Source organism: Cnephaeus nilssonii, assembly GCF_951640355.1.
Source record: "Cnephaeus nilssonii genome assembly, chromosome: 13".
NCBI classification, from domain to species: Eukaryota; Metazoa; Chordata; class Mammalia; order Chiroptera; family Vespertilionidae; genus Cnephaeus; species Cnephaeus nilssonii.
The window spans coordinates 17,121,026-17,141,103 of record NC_137084.1 but is presented as its reverse complement, the minus strand read 5'-3'; the positions used below and the strand labels follow the sequence as shown (position 1 = coordinate 17,141,103).

The window sequence follows — 20,078 nt, the reverse complement described above, 5'->3', positions numbered from 1 at the left end:
TCCTGATCCCTTCAGATATTGGAATTTGCAACTCCTGGTCTAGATTTAAAAAAAAAAAATGCTAAAGAGCAAGAGAAGAGGGTGAAAGGAGCTCTGAAGCAGTCAGTTCCCCTTTCTGCCCTCAGAGGTAGGGAAAGGAATCAAAGTTACCCAGGAGTTGGGATGGAGAAGAGGAATGCCCTCTTCCTTTAACCTCAGTGACGTTTTTGTAGACCCAGTCTCTTCTTGAAGGATGTTTATAGGAGTTTTGACTTAGATTCTTAGGTAGGAGGATGAGACTTGGTGGTGGCTCCTCGGAGGTCATTAGAGGGCCTGCCCCCCTACCCCCACTTAAAACAGCACTGGCCTCCCCATTTAGGATTCACCAACTTCTCCTCTTTAGCTTTGACCTCTCATCAACGGTGCTTCTTGCCTGAGCACAGCTCTCGCCAGCTCAGCTCAGAAGAGACAAGCAGCTCTCTGGAGCAGGGGGGAGGAGGGGGTCAACTGGGCTCCCTGGCAAGCATTTTGAGCAGCCACTCTTATCTCCTTTCCTTCACAGAATCTACTGGGTAGATGCACATCTGGACCGGATTGAGAGTGCTGACCTCAATGGGAAGCTACGGCAGGTCTTGGTCAGCCATGTGTCCCACCCCTTTGCCCTCACTCAGGTACTAGTTCAAGAAAGTTAGCTAAATCTCCTTAACGGGGTATTTCCTTGGGGTTCTAAGTTGGCAGCCTCAACCCTACATGCTACTGAACAGGTGTGCGATGGAAGCTCATTTTAGGGGTGTTTTCCTATACACTGAATCCTTGCCACCACCATGTGTCCTGCTAGGCCTGCCCCACCACTCCCATGTCCCAGCACTTGAAGGAGTGGCTCATAAGCGGTGGTGTGCAGAATCAGCTGTGGAGCTTGTTAAAATGCATGTTTCTGGATATAAAGAATCTGCTTAATGAGGGTTAGGCCCAGGAATATGCATTTTAACAAATTCCCCAGTTGAATGGCCCCAACATCTGAGCTCAGGCAGCCCATTTAATGGCAGGAGGGTAAAGTGGCTCAGAGCCAGAGTGTTGAGGCAGCTAGACAGTAAGTGTTCATTGAGTACCTCCAGCATGCCAGCGGTGTGGGTTCAAGTTCTTCTGTGTCATTAAGTAACTGTGCAACTTGTGCAACTGTGAACAAGATATTGAACTTCTCTAAGCTTCACTTACTTATATATAGTTTAATAAATGAGTTTAATAACAGTATCCCCCTCTAATATACACAGAGCATTGGTCTCTGGCACTCAATGCTTATTATTTCTAATCATTTTAATTATTACTAACTGTCAGTTTTGAGAGTTGTAACCCTGTAAAATAATTCAGGGAAGGAAAAATGGAGTTCTACGAAGCCTGGGACCAAAACGGGGATTCTCAATCATTTAAAAATCTTTGTCCCTTTTTTTAAAAAATATATTTTATTGATTGTTTACAGAGAGGAAGGGAGAGGGAGAGAGAGTTAGAAACATCGATGAGAGAGAAACATCGATCAGCTGCCTCCTGCATGCCCCCTACTGGGGAAGCGCCCGCAACCAAGGTACATGCCCTTGACCAGAATCGAACCTGGGACCTTTCAGTCCGAAGGCCGATGCTCTATCCACTGAGCCAAACTGGTTAGGGCTTGACTATGGTTTTTCAATCTGCAAGTTTCCCGTGGGGGTTTCTGATGTATACCCCAGGCGCCGGAAGGGAACCCACTTCATTACCCCTCCCCACCCCTACTTGAGATTATCAGGATCATTGCATTAGAAGGCAGCTGCCCACAGAAGTAACCGGAGGATTTCCTAGGGCTCTGAGTGAAAGGCCCAGAAGAGCAGGGACCTTAGAAGGACCCTCCAGTTTACCCCTGTATGCTAGGTACTGGAACCCACTCATTCGTTGAGCAACTGGCCAAGTACTAAGTAAGTGTGAGGTGTTGGAAACTGAGATGAATGCAACACATTTGTGTCCTTGAAGAATTTGGCCTGACAAGACAGACAAACATGTAAAAACTGACTATATAGAGTGTCAACACTTACTTGTAGAAGTGAGGACAAGGCGCAGCACGGCATGGAGGAGAGAATGGTAAATGCTACATAGGTTGGGGGAGATTTCCTGGACAGTGTCATATCTGGGGATGCACAGAAGCTGACCTGGTGGATTTGAGATGAGAGCATTTCAGCAGAGGGAATGCACGTGCTGCGGCACAGAATCTGGACTGGGGTCTGACTGTTGAATAATATTTCCTCTTTTTTGGGATTCCCTATTGAGTAGCAGGACAGGTGGATCTACTGGACAGACTGGCAGACCAAGTCAATCCAGCGTGTTGACAAGTACTCAGGCCGGAACAAGGAGACAGTGTTGGCGAATGTAGAAGGACTCATGGATATCATTGTGGTTTCCCCTCAGCGGCAGACAGGTGGGCTCCTGGGTCCTAAGCCTACTTCCCTACCGCCAGTGTAGGGGGATCACCTCAAGGACTGTTCATGACCAAGACAATTAGAGCCACAGCAGAGCCTTTTGGTTCCTAGACCTTTTTAGTCCTCTGTGGTTACACCCCTCCTGGGAACGAGGTAGACCTGCATTTCCTCCTTTTTGAGAAGTGTCAAGTTGGGAGACTTAATCCTGTCCCAGGCCAGACATTCTTCTGCTTTGCCCCCAGGGACCAATGCCTGTGGTGTGAACAATGGTGGCTGCACCCACCTCTGCTTTGCCAGAGCCTCAGACTTTGTGTGTGCCTGTCCTGATGAGCCCGACAGCCAGCCCTGCTCCCTTGGTAAGTTGGACTGAATGGCCCCTTGAAACAGCAGAGCCCTTGGAAGGGTAGGGGATCAGCAGCCTCAGCTTTGTCTTTCTGGGTGGGATCCCCCTCAGAGGGTCTTAGAGAGGAGTGACTGGGAGTAATAAGGTTGTCTGGTAAATTGGCCCAAGCATTACTCTCTTTTCCTGGCCTTTGTTTTTTTTGGTGTGTGTTTTGTGTCTTTTTTTTTTTTTTTTAATCCTCACCCAAGGATATTTTTCCATTGATTTAGAGAAAGAGAGTGGAAGAGAGAGAGAAAGACAGAGAGAAACATTGATGTGCGAGGAACACATCGATTGGTTGCCTCCTTCATGAGCCCTGACCAGGGCCAGGACTGGGGAGGAGCCTGCAACCAAGGTATGTGCCTTTGACCAGAATCGAACCCTGGACCCTTAGGTCTGCAAGCCAACACTCTATCCATTGAGCCAAACCAGCTAGGGCTTTTTTGTGTTTTGTTTTTTAAATATGTTTTATTGATTTCATAGACAGAGGAAGGGAGAGGGAGAGAGAGATAGAAACGTCAATGATAAGAGAGAAACATAGCCCTAGCCATTTGGCTCAGTGGATAGAGCATCGGCCTGCAGATGGAAGGGTCCAGGATTCGATTCTGGTCATAGAGCACATGCCTGGGTTGCAGGCTCATTCCAACGTGCAGGAGGTAGCCGATCAATGACTCCCTCTCATCATTGACGTTTCTATCTCTCTCTTCTCCCTTCCTCTCTGAAATAAATAAAAATGTGTGTGTGTGTGTGTGTGTGTGTGTGTGTGTGTATGTGTGTGTGTGTTTTAAAAAAGAAATTACCATTTTCCCCGGCGTATAAGACAACTGGGCGTATAAGACGACCCCCAACTTTTCCAGTTAAAATATAGAGTTTGTGATATACCCACCCTATAAGATGACACCCAGTGTATAAGATGACCCCCAACTTTTGAGAAGATTTTCCTGGGTTAAAAAGTCATCTTATATGCTGGAAAATACGGTAGTATTTAAAAAAAACACACACACAAAAAGAGAGAAACATAGATCGGCTGCCTCCTCCTCCATGACCCTACTGGGGATCAAGCCCGCAACCCACACATGTGCCCTGAACAGGAATAGAACTGGTGACCTCTTGGTTCATGGGTCGATGCTCAACCACTGAGCCACACCTGCCAGGCTCTTCCTGGCCTTTGTGAGTCAGCTAGCCCATCCAGAGCCATTGATATTGGAAATCAAATCCTTTTTAGTTACAGTACTGAGAAGGGCCACTAATGAGGGTGCCCAAGATCAGTGTAGCTAAAAGATTGCTTTGTCAAGTTCTCCTGATGCTGCCCTTGGAACACATGTAGAGATTTGGGGCTTCAGCGACCTATTCCAGTCTTATTTTTCTCTGCAGTACCTGGCCTAGTGCCCCCAGCTCCCAGGGTTACCAGCATAAGTGAAAGGAACCCAGTGCTAACCAACACACTACCTACCACCTTGCGTTCTTCTACCACTCGGACCCGCACATCTCTGGAGGAGATGGAAGGAAGGTAAGTGGGTTCACATGTGATTGAGGGCCCTTTGATTCAAATCACCATCTTATTCCAGCAGAAAACCATAATCCCAGCTAGATTCTGGCAGATGGGAGGTAGAATCATTTGCCAACAGTCCCTGCTATTCGGTTCAGGAGATGGTATTTAGACCTATAGATTGTTGCAGGTGATTTGAGGGCAAGAAGCTTTAGAGCATCTTTATGGAGAAATCACTCAGACAGTTCCCTTTCTTTCTGTGACATTTGCTTTACAGCACAGGTTTAGTATATGGTCTGATCCTACAGTTTATTTAGACACCACTAAGCCACAGAGGTCTCTCTACTGCAGATTTATGATTTAGAACATTCCTGGCGATGCTATGGCCTTAGCTTATAATGCCTATAATGTTCAAACACCCATGCATGTATGTGCACATGCACGCATCATTATTAAGTAAGCAAGCATACCCATGTACAGGTCTCCTGTGAAGTATAAAATACTAGAGGCCCAGTGCATGAATTTGTGCACCAGTGGGGTCCCTCGGCTTGGCCTGAGGGATTGGGCTGAAACTGGCTCTCTGACATCCCCCGAGGGGTCCCGGATTGTGAGAGGGCACAGGCCAGGCTGAGGGACCCCAGCAGCAAGCTAACCTACCAGTCGGAGTGTCTGGCCCCTCGTGGTCAGTGCACATCATAGTGAGTGGTTGAGTGGCCTTAGCATATCATTAGCATATTATGCTTTGATTGGTTGAACAGCCTACCAGCTGACTTGACACTTAGCATATTAGGCTTTTATTATATAGGATTGTATTTCATTAAACTGAAGGTGCTATCAATTTAAGATGAATCCTAATTTAAAAGATTAAACCAAAAAAATGACCAACCACAACTGTGAGATGCCACGGATTGTAACACACATTCCTATTTCAGTGATGTCAGAATATAGAAAATATACATATCTTAAAATTGATAAAATATGATGTTACTCAATTTAAGGAAATTATTTTTATTATTTATTTTTTCTTTATTTTTCAATTTAGAGAAATTCTTTTTTACAAAGTGTAATTTTTATGTATGGTTTATAAAAATAATCTGAAGATGAAGATAGAAATAAAGAAGAAATAAATACCCATTTGTAATTACTCTTAATAGTTTTAAATTTGATATACATAAATATCTATTGTAAAATGATTACAATAAGTTTAATTAGCATCCATCAGCACATATAATTTTACATTTTTTTCTTATGTTGAGAACTTTTTTTTATCTACTCTCTTTGCAACTGTCAAATATGCAATACTGTATTATTAACTACTAGAGGCCCGGTGCACAAGATTTATGCACTGGTCGGGGGGGTCCCTCAGCCCGCCTGCGCCCTCTCGCAGTCTAGTACCCCTGAGGGATGTCTGACTGCTGGCTTAGGCCCAATCCCTGGCAGTCGGACATCCCTCTCGCAGTCCGGGGCTCTCGCAGTCTGAGACCCCTTGCTCCTTACCTCCCGCCTTCAGCGGAGGCGGGAGAGGCTCCGGCCAACACAGCTGCATGAGCCCAGCTTCTGGCTGAGTAGTGCTCCCCCTGTGGGAGTGCACTGACCAGTAGGGAGCAGCTCCTGCATTGAGCATCTGCCCCCTGGTCGTCAGTGCACGTCATAGAAACCGGTGGTTCCACCATTTGGTCAATTTACAATTAGGGTTTTATTATATAGGATAGTCACCATGCTCTATATCCCCAGGACTTATTTATCTTATAATTGGAATTTGTTTCTTTTGACCACCTTTACTCATTTTTCTCCTCCACTTCCCACCTCTGGCAATCACCAATCTGTACTCTGTGTCTGAGTTCGATTTCTTTCTTTTATTTCACATATAAGTGATATCATACTATATTTGTCTTTTTCTATCTGACTTATTTCACTTAGCCTAATGCCCTCAAGTTCCATCCATATTGTCACAAATGGCAGGATTTCCTTCTTTTTTAATGGCTGGATAATATTCCTGTGTGTGTGTGTGTGTGTGTGTGTGTGTGTGTGTGTGTGTAAGTAATCACATTTTCATTTGTTGATGGACACTTAGCTGTTTCTGTGTCTTAGCTGTTGTAAATAATGCTGCATTGAACATGGGGGTGCAGATACCTTTCAAGATAGTAATTTCATTTCCCACTCTTACTGTTTCCAACATTTTTCTATTAGAACAGTTTTTTCCCATGTGATACATACCAATCTCTTTATTTTTAATATCAACTGTAGCTTAAAAGATAATCAACACTTGATTTCAATTCTGAAAACAGAAACATAATAATCCCAACTAAGAACTCTAGATTCATGTCCCTAAAATTGTAAGATTTGCATATGATCAAATTCATTCTATATGTCCCATTTTCTCTTTTCATTTTTTATTTTTTTTAAACATATTTTATTGATTTTTTTACAGAAAGGTAGGGAGAGGGATAGAGAGCTAGAAACATCGATGAGAGTCCATCTGGTACATGCCCTTGACCGGAATCGAACCTGGGATCTTTCAATCCACAGGCTGATGCTCTATCCACTGAGCCAAACCGTTAGGGCCCATTTTCTCTTTTTAGAAGTGTTTATGTAGAAAAGCAAACATGCAGATATAAACATGTATCTTTCTCACTAACTTTTAAATACTATCAATCGTTACTAATCTCTGATTTTCTTTGGGTTTATTCAGATATTTTCTGTCAGTTCCATTTGAAGATTCAGTGCATCCTGGTTTCAGATGTTCCTGCAAGCACTTTTTCTCTAGGCTTTTAGGAGATGCCTGTGATTGGCTGCTCACAATGTGCCACAGGAAGTTACCTTTTTAGCATTCAAGTTAGTTACCCGAGCCCTCCCTCTGGATGTCTTGCATATTCCTTTGTGAAAGAATGAAGAGGCGAAAAAAGTGTTGTTGGTTATTTTCAGGTCTATTTAGACCTTGTGATAATCTTTAATCAGTTTTGCTTGACTGGTAGCTTCTTTCAACTCATCCTGGTCGTTTAATAAAGCCTTCTATTGATGTACTTAGTATTCTTTCAGCAGCTTCCAGCTCATCTGAAACCTGCTTCTCCTTTTAAATGAATCCTTTTAAAGGGGTACATACTTTTAAACACATTTACACATGATATAGCATCTTGAAGACTGTGACTCACATGGATTTCTCTGTATTTCCTGGTCCTGCCCTCTCTATACTTCTATCTCCCATCTGGTACAGCTCTTATTCCTGAAAGCCCCATTCACAGGACTTTCCCTTCTTCCCCGGAGAAGGGCAAGATCTTTATCAAACACCAGTAGTCTTCACACTCGGTTTTCTGTGTCTCACAGATGCTCTGAAAAGGATGCCCAGCTGGGCCTCTGTGCACATTCCAATGAGGCCGTACCTGCTGCTCCAGGTAAGCTCCGAGGGCCCAACTGTTTTGAAGAAGATGTAAGGAACATCTGTCTCTACTGACATCTTCCAGAACCTTCATGGGGACTCTTTGGGGTGGACTAAATCCATAGAGAGAATAATCATAATAGCCACCACTTATGGAGTACTTTCCACATGCCAGGCATTTTGTTAAGCCGTGTGTGTGTGTGTGTGTGTGTGTGTGTGTGTTTGTATGTACACACACATTTAACCTCCACCAGCCCCATGAGCAATTTATTATTTACATTTAACTGATGAGAAAACAAAAGCTTAGAAGTTAAGCATCTTGCCCTACATGACACAGCCAGTAAGTGGTGGAATTAGGATAAGTGATGCTGACGGAATGATAGGTTTCTTCTCAGCCATCTACCCCTGTGGCCTCTCCTCTGAGAAGGGGGCCCCTAGCCATCCTCAGATGATGTGGGGCCCGACACCTACGAAAGTGGCCCTTCCTTGTTCCACCCCTCACGCCCGCTAGAAGATTGTCAGTGGTTCCCTAGTGTCTCTCTGTTCTTTCTAGGGGAAGGACTTCATGCCAGCTATGTCATCGGTGGACTCCTCAGCATTCTGCTGATTCTGGTGGTGATTGCAGCCTTGATGCTATACAGGTAACCTCAGCCTCTCTGCAGGGTTGGACCACCTGCTTGTTGGTCCTCATTAGTGCATCTGGGATCTCCCAAAGCTCTGTAGTTCGCTAATTCTACCTCTGACCCACTTCATTTCAAGGTTGGGTCCCTGGTCAGAGCAGCAGAAGCGAAGTGCAGAAATCTGAATTCTGACTCTTCTTCTTCAGCCACTGCCCAAGCCCTCATTTCATGACCACAGTAATCCTTGGGATTTTCTTTATAAACTAGGATGCTGAGGGCACAGCAGGTGCTACCCAAGGTCACACAGGAAGAGGTGAAGCTGGGACTGACTCTAGCATCTGCTTTTCCATGACCCCACAGTACTTTAAACCATTGAAGTTGAAGTGATTTTCTCTTCACACAAACACAGCCCTTTACTACAATATTGGGTGATATATCACTGCTCAGTAGGGATCTTCCTAAGAAGATTGAGTGTGTCATTATCAATTTATAATCTCTTTATGACCACATATCTATGTGTGTGTGTGTACATATATACGTATATGTATGTATATATATATATATCCCCCAAGTATTTTAAACACAGCTTGCAGCAAAAATGTCAGGATTTTATGCTGCTGCCCCTTCTGACAATAACAGTTGCCATTTAATGAATATGTATCAATGCCACAACAACCCTGTAATACAGATATTATTATTCCTTACTTTACAGATGAGGGTCTGAGGTTCAGCAAGTTTAGATTATGTCCAGCTAGTAAGTAACAGAGGTGGGCTGAAACATAGATCTGTCTTGACTCTAAAGCTCGGTGTATTAGTTGTCTAGTGCTGTATGACAAATTACCCCAAATTTTAGCAACTTAAAATGGGCACCATTTATCATCTCAGAATTTCTGTGCGTCTGAAATCCGGATGCAGCTTAGCTGGGTGTCTCTGCGTTGAGGTCTCTTACAGGGCTGCAGTCCAGGTGTTAGCCAGGGTTGCAGTCTTATCTCTGGGCTTGGCTGGGGAAGCAGCCCCTCCCAAGAGCACTCACAGAGGTGTTGGCAGGGTTCTGTGCTTCACAAGCTGTTAGACGGAGGCTCTCCGTTTCTTGCTGGCTGTTGGCTGGAGACTCCCTCATCCGTTCCATGCCTTATAGGCCTTGTCAGAGGACAATTTACAACATGGCAGCCTGCTTCCCCCAGAACAAGAGTACAAGAGAGTGAGAAAGGGAAGGCAATGTAAGATGCAAGCCATACATTTCTTTGTAACCTAATCTAGTATCCATCGCTTTTGCGTTATCTGTTCATCAGAAGTGAGTCACCAGATTCAGCCCACACTCAAGGGGTAGGGATTCGGAAGGTGTGAGTACCAAGAGGCGGGATCTCGGGGCCACCTTAGAGGCTGCCTACCACACTTGGGTTACAACTTCCCTGGAAGCACCCTCATAAAGATCTGAACTAATTCCTCATCACCTTTCCTCCTAAAGACACAAAAAATCCAAGTTAACTGATCCTGGAATGGGGAACCTAACCTACAGCAACCCCTCCTACCGAACCTCCACTCAGGAAGTGAAAATTGAAGCAATCCCGAAACCAGCCATGTACAATCAACTGTGCTATAAGAAAGAGGTAAAAATTAACATTTCTATCGAAGGGGTATTTTGCCTGGTGGTGGGGCGGGGGGTGTTATTTCCAATTGCCTGAATAAATCAGTAAGGGATGTTGGGTAGTCCCACCTACCACTTGGGAAGTTATAGTGAACAAAAGAACTGAATGGGACTTGGGTTTCTAGATCTAGAACAGGGGTGGGGAATGTCTGGCCCGTGGGCTGTATAAGGTCTGGCCCTACCAAGGCATTAGGGGTGAGTTAATTAAATGTTTGATCAAATATAGCAGGCTAATTTTTAAGGTGATAATTTTGTATGGCCTGCGAGCGATGTTATAAATATCCAAATGGCTCTTGGCAGAAATAAGGTCCCCACCCCTGATCTAGAATCATAGATCTGTTGGATTTCTGAAGGAACCTAGTGAGAGCGAGGTTAGAAAACAGATCCAGAAGGTTTAGGAATGAAAGCATATGAGTGTGCACAGGAGATGTTTTGCTAGGTTCATAGCTTCTTTCCCTCCTGGAGTTGTCATTCCCCTGCGGTGAGGCTGTGCTCCCCAGAAGCAATCCCAAAACTCCTAGACAGCACCCACAAAAGCCCAAGGGTTCCTGGACTCTTCCTTTTCTAACCTCTGATCCAAGCTGTTGGCACCTGTGGCTGGAATGGCTGGTGATTTGCGATTCTTCAACAGAGTCTTAAGGGATTTCTCTAGAATTCGGATGGTTTATGTGCTTTTGTTCTTTTAACTCCTTTGTTGCTCCAGTAAAAAAAAAATATTTGCTGGATGTTTAGGCTGGGTGAAAATAGTCCCATTTCCACTAGGGAACTATAGCCTGAGGTTTCAGATTTGTCTAGTCTGATATGACCCTTGTTTTTCTAAGCTCCTGTAACCCTTCATCAAAAGTTATCCCTTATGAGACCCTAATCAGTCTACTCTCTTGGTCTGTCTAGCAGTCAAAACCTGCCTTCATACCTGTAGGGCTCCCATGCATAATGAATACACTTTACATAATAATTAGGTACTTTCTGGATCCCTGAATTCCCCTCCTTAAAAAGCTTCCACTACCAGCCAAACAGAACCTGCAGGAGAGCGTGCAGTTAGAGGGACAGAAGACTCCTTCTCAATTAGCGTCTTTGAGAGAAAGACTCAAAGATTCTTGGGTCCCTGGAGTGTCTGATACCCCAGAGAACAACCCCAATAGAGGCCAGAGGTTATAAATTTAAATCACGTGACCTCTTTCTTCTGTTGTATGCTTTTTCCTCAGCAGCTTTTTCATCCCTCTGATAGTCTCTCACCCTTTCTCTTCTGATTTCCTCTTGATTTCAGGTACCTGTGTGTTTGCAGAGGGAGTGGTGTCCCCCGAATTGCTAGTGCCATGTCCCCCACCTCTCTCTAACTTACCCCACCCACGTGTCTCTGTGATGAAGACTGAGTGGCGTGCATCTTATCCGACACTAATTTCAGCTTGGAGGGTGTGCTGGCTGACTGGGCACATGTGTGCGTGCATGTGTGCTTGTATGCCGTGTGTCTCTCTGCTTCCGCCAGGGAGTTGTCACTCCCAGAGGGTAGGCACCATTTTATAGTGTGTAATCATCCAAGTATCCTGCTTAATGTGGGCGCTCAGTAAATACCTGTGGAGTTGAATTGTTACTAAAATAGAGCAGCAGATGCAGGGCTCTTGGCAGGCACACTGTCCCAGGGATGGAACCCAAGCCATGGCCCATCTTCTCCTGGCACTGGCAGCATATCGGTTGGTATCCCCCAGAAACCAGGAGTAAGGCTACCCTTTGAGGAACCCATAAAGGGAGGAGCCTGAGTCGAACTTAAGACTGTCCTTGGAATCACCTCAGATTGCAGAGCCAGGATAACCTCCTACAGAAGCTTTTTTGTTACAGGACCCCAGTGGACTGACTTAGAACCCAAGTAACAGGATTTTTTAGATTCCTCCTATCTTACCTCCCAAAACTTTTCTCCTTAACAAAATTAGAAAGAACTAAGAATAAAATAGCACTAAAATAGCTTAAAGTCCTGAGTAAATGTACATTTAAATGTTTTTGTCAATTGCTTCTGATCAGGTATATCAGCATTGTGTCCCATTAATAAATCACAATAACAATGTAATAATAGCTAACATGATTTAGTGCATCTTCTGTGTCAAGCACCTACTAACTGCATTCCATGTATCGCCTGCTTTAACCCTCACAGTAATTGGTTATGAGATATGGACACTGTTATTCTCCCAAACTGCAGATGTGGAGACTGAGTTTTAGAGATGCTAAGTAATTTGCCAAAGTAACATAGCCCGTGAGTGTCTGATGCAGGACTGGAAGCCATGGTTCTCCCTCATCCCCGTGTGCTAACGCTAACAATCTTCATGCTCCTCTCCTTTTAGGCTAAGCCTCATCTATTTGCTCTGACCAAGTTTTCCCATTTGTTTGTGGGATCTTTGTGCACTTCATGCCCACTCTTACCCCATCCACTTCCTTTTTCAGTTCGCCATGAGATCCTTTATAGAGAACCAACCAACTGATCATGTCTCCCCACTCTCCACTCTAGGGTGGACCTGACCATAACTACACCAAGGAGAAAATCAAGATTGTAGAGGGAATCTGCCTCCTGTCTGGGGACGATGCTGAGTGGGATGACCTGAAGCAACTGCGCAGCTCACGGGGGGGCCTTCTTCGTGATCACGTTTGCATGAAGACAGACACAGTGTCCATCCAGGCCAGCTCTGGTTCCCTGGATGACGCGGAGACGGAGCAGCTGTTGCAGGAAGAGCAGTCTGAGTGTAGCAGTGTCCATACCGCAGCCACTCCTGAAAGACGGGGCTCTCTGCCAGACACGGGCTGGAAACACAAACGCAAGCTCTCCTCCGAGAGCCAGGTCTAAGTGCCCATGTACCCCTCCCTCCCTGCCTGCTCCTTCTCTTTATGGGCATCCAGTCCTTGTGCTCACTTATACAACAGGCCCCCTTCTTGTGTGCTTGTCTCACTCCTCCTCATCCCACCCCATATCTGCTCCCGAGCCCTGCACAGGAGCGGCTTCTGTCTGAGTCCATAACTACACAAGAAATGATGGCGCAAGAAATGATGGCACATCCAAGAATTTAGACCTGGACCTTACTGTGAACCTCGCTTCTTGCACTCCGTCCTGAGCCTCCCCAAAACAAGGCTCAGTAATGATTCCTCATCAGTACAGAGCTCCACCTCCCCTTCCTCTGGTGCCCTCAGTGCCTGCCCATAAGAGCTGATGATCTAAGACTGTACTCTCCCCCATCAGAGCTGGCCTGCCCGCTTCTCTGAGAGAACTGGCTCACCAAGGGCTGAGCAGGGGATCATGGGTAAAGAGAGAGATGAAGGATAGAGCCTGAGAGGAGGAGGAGGAGTCAGCCCAGCTGGTATGGGCATCTGGGAAACCTCTAGCCTCAAGTGCATTGGTAATATGAAAAAGCTTTTAGGGGTGGTTGGGCCTGGGTGTCCTGTCCATTGCTGGCAATGGATATTATGCTCAAAGAGTTGCTGTGTTTCAATTGGTGAGATCTGGGTGTGACGCAAGCTATTCTTCCTCCTGGTAGGAAGCCTAGAGCCTTTCTACCTTCAGATGACTGGGGGCCCCAGCATGGCAGCTGGCTAATATGAATTCGCTCCTGGTACCACCACTGGCCAGTACCTCCCTAAGTCTTTGGCTCTAAGCAACCAGGTTGTGAACCAATGGCTTGAGTGAATGTGGTGCCAGGAGGGCTGACTCTACAGAATCTAAGAAGCACTGCCTAGACCAAACATAGCATATCACCCTTAATGTTCTACCAATCTCTCTCTCCTCATTCTTTGGGATTTTGAGCACAGAAATCCAAAACAACCTTTCAAAGAAGGGCCAGAAGTGTTCATAAATGGTCAGGAAGAGCAACTGGGTTAGAGACTTGGGGCCACCAGGGCCTAAAGGAAGTATCCATGAGATTGAACTTCCTGTGTTCTCTCTTAGGTGCTCAGGGATCTAAGTGGACAGAGAGCCTGTGGCTATGGGTGGTGAGGTTTCCATTCCAACTCTCTTCCCAGCTGAGTGACTTACTTTCCAGGCTGAGATGCTTATTCATACAAAGAGCATGTGTCTCATGTCCGTATCCAGGGAGCTGAGACTATTTTTCTGTCCTAAATTTTCTACCTAGTTCGTTCATTCTCTCTCTCTCTCTCTCTTTCCTCTCCCCATCTCTCCCACCTTCCATCTCTCCCTCCCTAATTGACTTTTTTCTGACCTAGCCTGTGGTGAGCAGGGCTAAATAAAAATTACAAGGACTAAAAAGGTTGAGAGAACCACTGATGAAGCCCTCTCAATCCAGGGCAAATCCAGACCCCTTCCACCCAGGAATTAGAAATGACAGGAGAGGACAAGGGCTGAGAATGGAGAGGAGGGCTTCTAGAGGAAGTTTCCTGATTTGAAACATCTCCTATGGTTATTGGTATTGAGAAGCCAGCTGTCAAATGCGAGTGAAAAAGGGAAGTAAGAGCAAACCTTTTCTGGTCAGTTCTAAGACTGCTTAAAGCAGGTGCCAATCCTTTGGCCCTGCTCTCAGCAGGCAGCCCTAGGTCTAGGCCTACACAGGGCAATCAGGCCAGGCCAAGAAGGCTTTTCCAGTGCACAGCGATGGAAAGGCAAGATGCCACTTCCAGGAGGAAAGGGGGATATTTCACGCTTGATGGGGAAGTAAAAGAAGGAGCACTTTGGGTCCTCAGATTCACAGTTGGGGACGGATGAAAGGGGGAAGGATCTTATTGCACTTGGGCTGTTCAGAATGTAGAAAGGACATATTTGAAGAAATATCTATTTGAGCACTGATTTACTATGTAAAAAGCAAAATTTCTCTGTCCTAAACTAATGGAAGTGATTGTCCCGCGCTCATGTGTAATGGTTTTAACGTTACTCACTGGAGAGATTGGACTTTCTGGAGTTATTTAACCACTATGTTCAGTATTTTAGGACTTTATGGTAATTTAATATAAATTTAGCTTTTCTTAATCACCTTGTCTGGCTTGGAGTCATGACTAATAACTGCACCTGCTGTCTGGCAGACCCATGCCAGGGGAAACCTGCTTGCAGATATCATCTCGAAGTCCTTTGGGGATATGGGGATGGTGAAGAGCAATAAAGGGTGTTAGGTTCCGGGCTGGAAGTTCAGCTCATCTTGAGAAAACAGGCCAAGACCAGACTTCATTGGCTTCTGAAATCCTTATTTCCTGTGGAGGAAGGATAGCAGATAGGTTTCATCATGAGTACCAACTCTGGTTGGTTGGTAATGGCTGCCTGAGGTCCTGTCCAGACTCAGTGGGAAAAGTGTCATGATCTTTAGTGACATATCATTCAGGCACTGGGAAAAAGTGTCATGGCATTTATGCCATGTATCTTCTATTTCAGTTCTAGGCCTATGAGAACTTCAGTGTGACAGAACTTGACTTTGCCTTGCAGTGATGGTCACTGGCAAGACTATCTGATGTAAGGAAAGTGCTGGAATGGGAACAAGGGGGCAAATTCCAGTCCCAGATCTACCACTAGTTCTATTTGATCTTAGTCAAGTTTCATAGTTACTCCGATAATGGATCACACAAACACTAAGATTCCATTTATTTTTAGTTTTTTAAATATTTTATTGATTTTTAGAGAGAGGGGAAGGGAGAGGGATAAAGAGATAGAAACATTGATGAGAGAGGAACATCATCAAACGGCTGCCTCCTGCATGCCCCCTACTGGGGATCAAGCCCGCAACCCAGGCATGTGTCTTGACTAGGAATCAAGCTGTGACCTCTTGGTTCCTGGGTTGCCACCCAACCACTGAGCCAAACCAGTTGGGCCAGTTTATTTTTAAAAAGCTGTCTTCTCATAGCTCATCCACTACATCTTAAGGCTAGAACAAGGAATTGTGGAGTCCTTCTCGGGTTCTCTCAGTGAAGACTGGGAATCATGAAAGTCTCAATGCCAGTTATAAAGTTTGATGTTGAAGCTCAATAGTTGATTTTCTAAACCATAAACCATGTATAGAATAATGTTCCCATTCATTCATCTCATACTATGGGTCAAGCACAGCCCATGCCTGATCAGAGCTTCAAGTCTGACAACAGCAAAAAGGAAGAAAGAAAAAGAAAGACAAGAGTATAAATTGTATAATTCTTCCAACCTGGTGGGGGATAGGTGTGCTAAAACAAAAACAAGTGTAATAGCTCAAGGACAACCATCCTCCCACTCCACCATTCTTTTTTGAAGAAGAAGAAGAAAAAAAAAACTCACACAAAGAGAAAAGAAACACATTTTAAGCAATGAAATCCAGCCTAAAGCACAAGCTTTATATAACTGTAGGAAGTGCCCCCTCCCAAAACATCAGGGTTATAGGCCAGGCAATGAACAGTTGGAAACTCAGGAAGAACAGTTCAATGGAAGGAGAAAATGGCATTGAATACACACCATTTTCTTGGTAAACTGGAGATGTTTCTGGGAGAACAAAATGTGCATTTTGCTACCTTGTGACATGTCAGCTAGTTTAATCAGGCATTCAGCACTGCGTAGCCTTAGAGGTCCCGCTAACCTTTGTCCTGTCAGTTCAGCAGGAGATGGGAAAGAACAGGGCTGGCCTAATGGCCCAGGTCTTGACAAGAACTTGGCCACTGGCAAATGAGAATTTAGAAACAGTGTCAAGGACTAGCACCCCATTTTCAGGTGATAAAAATGCACTGGCTCTTAGTTTCCCTTCCTGACCAGTCAAATGAAAAGGTTGAAACAGATGACTACTAAGGTCATTTCTAGCCTGAAACTTGTATTATGTTCGTTCCAGGGAATCTTGGCGATGAAACAAAGGTTGGAAACTCCTTGTCTGTTCTCTGGATATAAAACCTGAAACTGATATATAGATGATGATGATGAGTCAAATTCTAACAAATTGGATTATATTTTTGCAAACTAATTACATTCACAATACAGTCACTGCCCTTCTTTCTATATTATATGAACAAACGTGGGAGCTAAGATGGAAAGATCTCTGTGGCCCATAGAGAGGTCTCCATGAACTGAAGCTTTCACCAAACCTAGGTCTGCAGAAAATAAAGTAATTGTTGCAGAGGAACTTAGAAAAAGCATGTACAAGAGCTAAGGGTACACAGGTTCTAAGATGACATTCAAGGGCATTAGTAAGCATAGTTATTCCTACTTTGGGCACTGATTTAAAGAATGTTTCTTAAGCCCTTTATTATGCTTAAGAAACAATCTATAAGTTTGTCTTTTCTTCATATGTGAAGATGACTCAACTAAACCATTTAATAGGATGTGTGTTTGGGGATGTGTCCCAGCCTTTGTTTTGAAACATTCCCTCACTCACCCATTGATTTTCTCTCCAGATCCTTCTCCCATTAACCAGCTGACAGAGGCTCAGCATAGGGAACAAGAGTTTTATATCCAACCAAGGTTCCAACTCACAATTTTAGACTCCCTGACATGATGTGATGTTAAAACAGATCCAGGCAGCCTCATTAAGGATCTGAATGTAAACCCCAGGCTGAAGTTAGCTCCAAGCTACACAGTGTGCTTACTTTATTTTGCAAGATACAAAGAGCCAAGAACTCACTTATCTTGCCCTTCTCAGTGTTTTTTTCCCCTCTAGCCCCACACGCCCCCGCTAACGAGGTCCCTATCTCTCCCTTCTGCCTCCTTCCTCTTTGGTGGAGCTGGTGCTTCTGTGGTCAAAATTCTTGAAGAGCCTGTATTTGAGGGGGTTATGGAGAAATGGGCTGTAAAAAGAAAAAAAGCAATTAAACAAGCAGCACCTATTAAATGCAATCAAGTGCAAGCTAGGATAGGCCTGGCAATCTTGGAAGCAAGTCAAGCCACTGCTACCTCCAGAGAATAATGCAGGAGGTACCCGGACTGAAAATTGAAAGGAAGTTAATCATTGAAGCTACTCCTCTTAGTCTGGAAATATGGATCCGTGTCCCATCATAGGGAGCAGAATGCAGTGTATACTTATGATAGAATGAGCACTGTCCCAACCCTAGCAGGCTTTTCAGGAAAACACAGCAGTTATTCAGCAGCCACAATGTTTGGCATTTGTTTCCTGCTTCCAGTTGCATTGATACAGTGTTCACTTAGATCTCTAATACCCAGTAGGGTTACACTGTCCTATTAATACTTTCCTTATGTAGAACTATTGAGAGGCCCCTGAAATAAAGTAGGCACACATCATGCCAATAAATACACAGATAAATGCTACTGGATGATAATCCTGGACTGCAAATGATGACTGGCCAAACATTTATTGAACACCTACTCTGGGCAAGGTACTGTATTAGGTTTCTATAAGGCCCTACAGGATCTGCCACTCCTCACCCATTTTCTATCAGACCTCACCTCCTACCCTCCAACCGCCAAGTACATACTCTGCTCCAGCTAACTATATTGGCCTCCCTGTTTCTTAGACCTGCCAGTTATGCTCCCAACTTAGGATCCTCACATAGCTGGTCCTGTTGGCACTTTCTTCCTCTAGGTATACTCAGGGCTAACTCCTTCCCCTTCTTCAAGTCTTTGCTCAAATGTAATCTTCTGAATGAAACCTACTATGAACACCCTTTACAAAATCATAGTCTTTCCAACTCTACTTCCCAATCCCTTTTACCCTGTATTCTTTTTTCTTTTCCCCTTGCACATATTGCCTAATAAGATACTATATATTTATGTGTTGATTATCTATGTGTCCTCACTATAATGTGAGCTCCACAAGAGGAGAGATTTTGTTGTTGTTTCTATTTTACTCACTGATTATCCCAAGTGCCTAGAACAGTCCCTGCACACACTAAGTGCTCAATAAATATTTGTTGCATGAATGAGCGAAAAAATTAATGAAGTCATATATATTGCCCACTGTCCAGTACGGCTTCACCTAAACCATGTAAAGCAAAAAGAGACTTTGACATCTTGTTCTAAAATTCTCTGGGCCCCAGACTCCACATGAATTTTATTGAGCAAATTTGAGGTTACCTTCACTTTCTCCTTAAATGTAATCTTTCGTTTATTTCCAATAACATTTAAATAAAGTAAACATGCCAATGACCAATGACTGAAGAAGACTATTTCTATATATTCATAACTGACTTCTCAAAGATTACTGTGACTTTTTTTGCTCTGGTTCCTCTCTCCTTCCCCTACCTATGGATCGATCTGTCATCATCTCCCATTTTCATTCTCTCCACTGTCTCATCTGGTCTCATCCACTACCACAATTTCATTTTTTTCACTCTACAGAGGTGATTCCCAAATCTAGATCACTTGAGCCTAGTCTCTTCTCCCAGCTTGCATTGTATATTTTCTAGGGCTACTTAGATGATTCCATTTAAATGTCTCATTGGTACATAAAAGTAAGCAGGTTTAAAAGTAAACTCCTTGTCTTCTCTTTGAGACTGGCTTCTCCTGACTTTCTGCTTTCATTTGGGCAATCTCCACCTCCCAGTCCCTACACTCAAATCCTGGCATATTCTGACTCATCTCCCTCAATGGGCCCCACCTCACCTTTGCACCTAATCTAGCTGGTTGCCAAATCTTTCACTCTTTCTTGAATCTGTTCTCGTCATCTCCAGGGCTATTACCTCATAACAAAATCCCAACTCTAAACCATTTTAAACAACCAAGTTAATTAGTTCTCATAAAGTGCAATTCTGATTGCTCAGAAACTTTCACTAGCTCCCCATTTCCTACTTAAAGTACAAATTCCTTACTCTAGTATTCAAGGCCTTGCAAGAATCGTTCCTTTCTTTTATTTTTTTAAATATATTTTTATTGATTTCAGAGAGGAAGGGAGAAAGAGCTAGAAACATCAATGATGAGAGAATCATCGATTGGCTGCCTCCTGCACGCCCCCTACTGGGGACCCGGGCCTGTCCTCTGACAGGAATTGAACCTTGACCTCCAGGTTCATAGGTCAACGCTCAACCACTGAGCCATGCCTGCAGGGCTAAGTCTCTCATTTTTATAAATAACAGGAGTATGCGCTACTGTTCAAAGTTCTTCCCTAGACATTCAATTAGTTCTATTACATCTTCACATTAAGCTTGTAAGGAAAAAACATAGTTATCCTGTTTTACAGATGTGGAAACTAAGTTCCAGGTGATTTCCTGACAAAAGTGGTTTACTCAGAGCTGGTCCAAGGACGCCAGCATCAAGCTCCATTCATTGCT

The 20,078-nt window shown here is 44.2% G+C and overlaps 1 protein-coding gene across 1 annotated transcript in view; it reads left to right on the top strand.

Moving 5' to 3' along the window:
* Positions 1 to 18,910, top strand: part of LRP4 (LDL receptor related protein 4) — a 56,217-nt gene extending 37,307 nt beyond the window's left edge. The window contains exons 31-38 of the mRNA XM_079787835.1: positions 542 to 650; positions 2,275 to 2,419; positions 2,663 to 2,776; positions 4,177 to 4,312; positions 7,616 to 7,683; positions 8,221 to 8,308; positions 9,756 to 9,897; positions 12,433 to 18,910. Coding sequence (XP_079643961.1) covers positions 542 to 650; positions 2,275 to 2,419; positions 2,663 to 2,776; positions 4,177 to 4,312; positions 7,616 to 7,683; positions 8,221 to 8,308; positions 9,756 to 9,897; positions 12,433 to 12,765 — 1,135 coding nt within the window. The 3' untranslated portion in view covers positions 12,766 to 18,910. The remainder of the gene's footprint in view (positions 1 to 541; positions 651 to 2,274; positions 2,420 to 2,662; positions 2,777 to 4,176; positions 4,313 to 7,615; positions 7,684 to 8,220; positions 8,309 to 9,755; positions 9,898 to 12,432) is intronic.
* Positions 18,911 to 20,078: the final 1,168 nt, after the last annotated feature.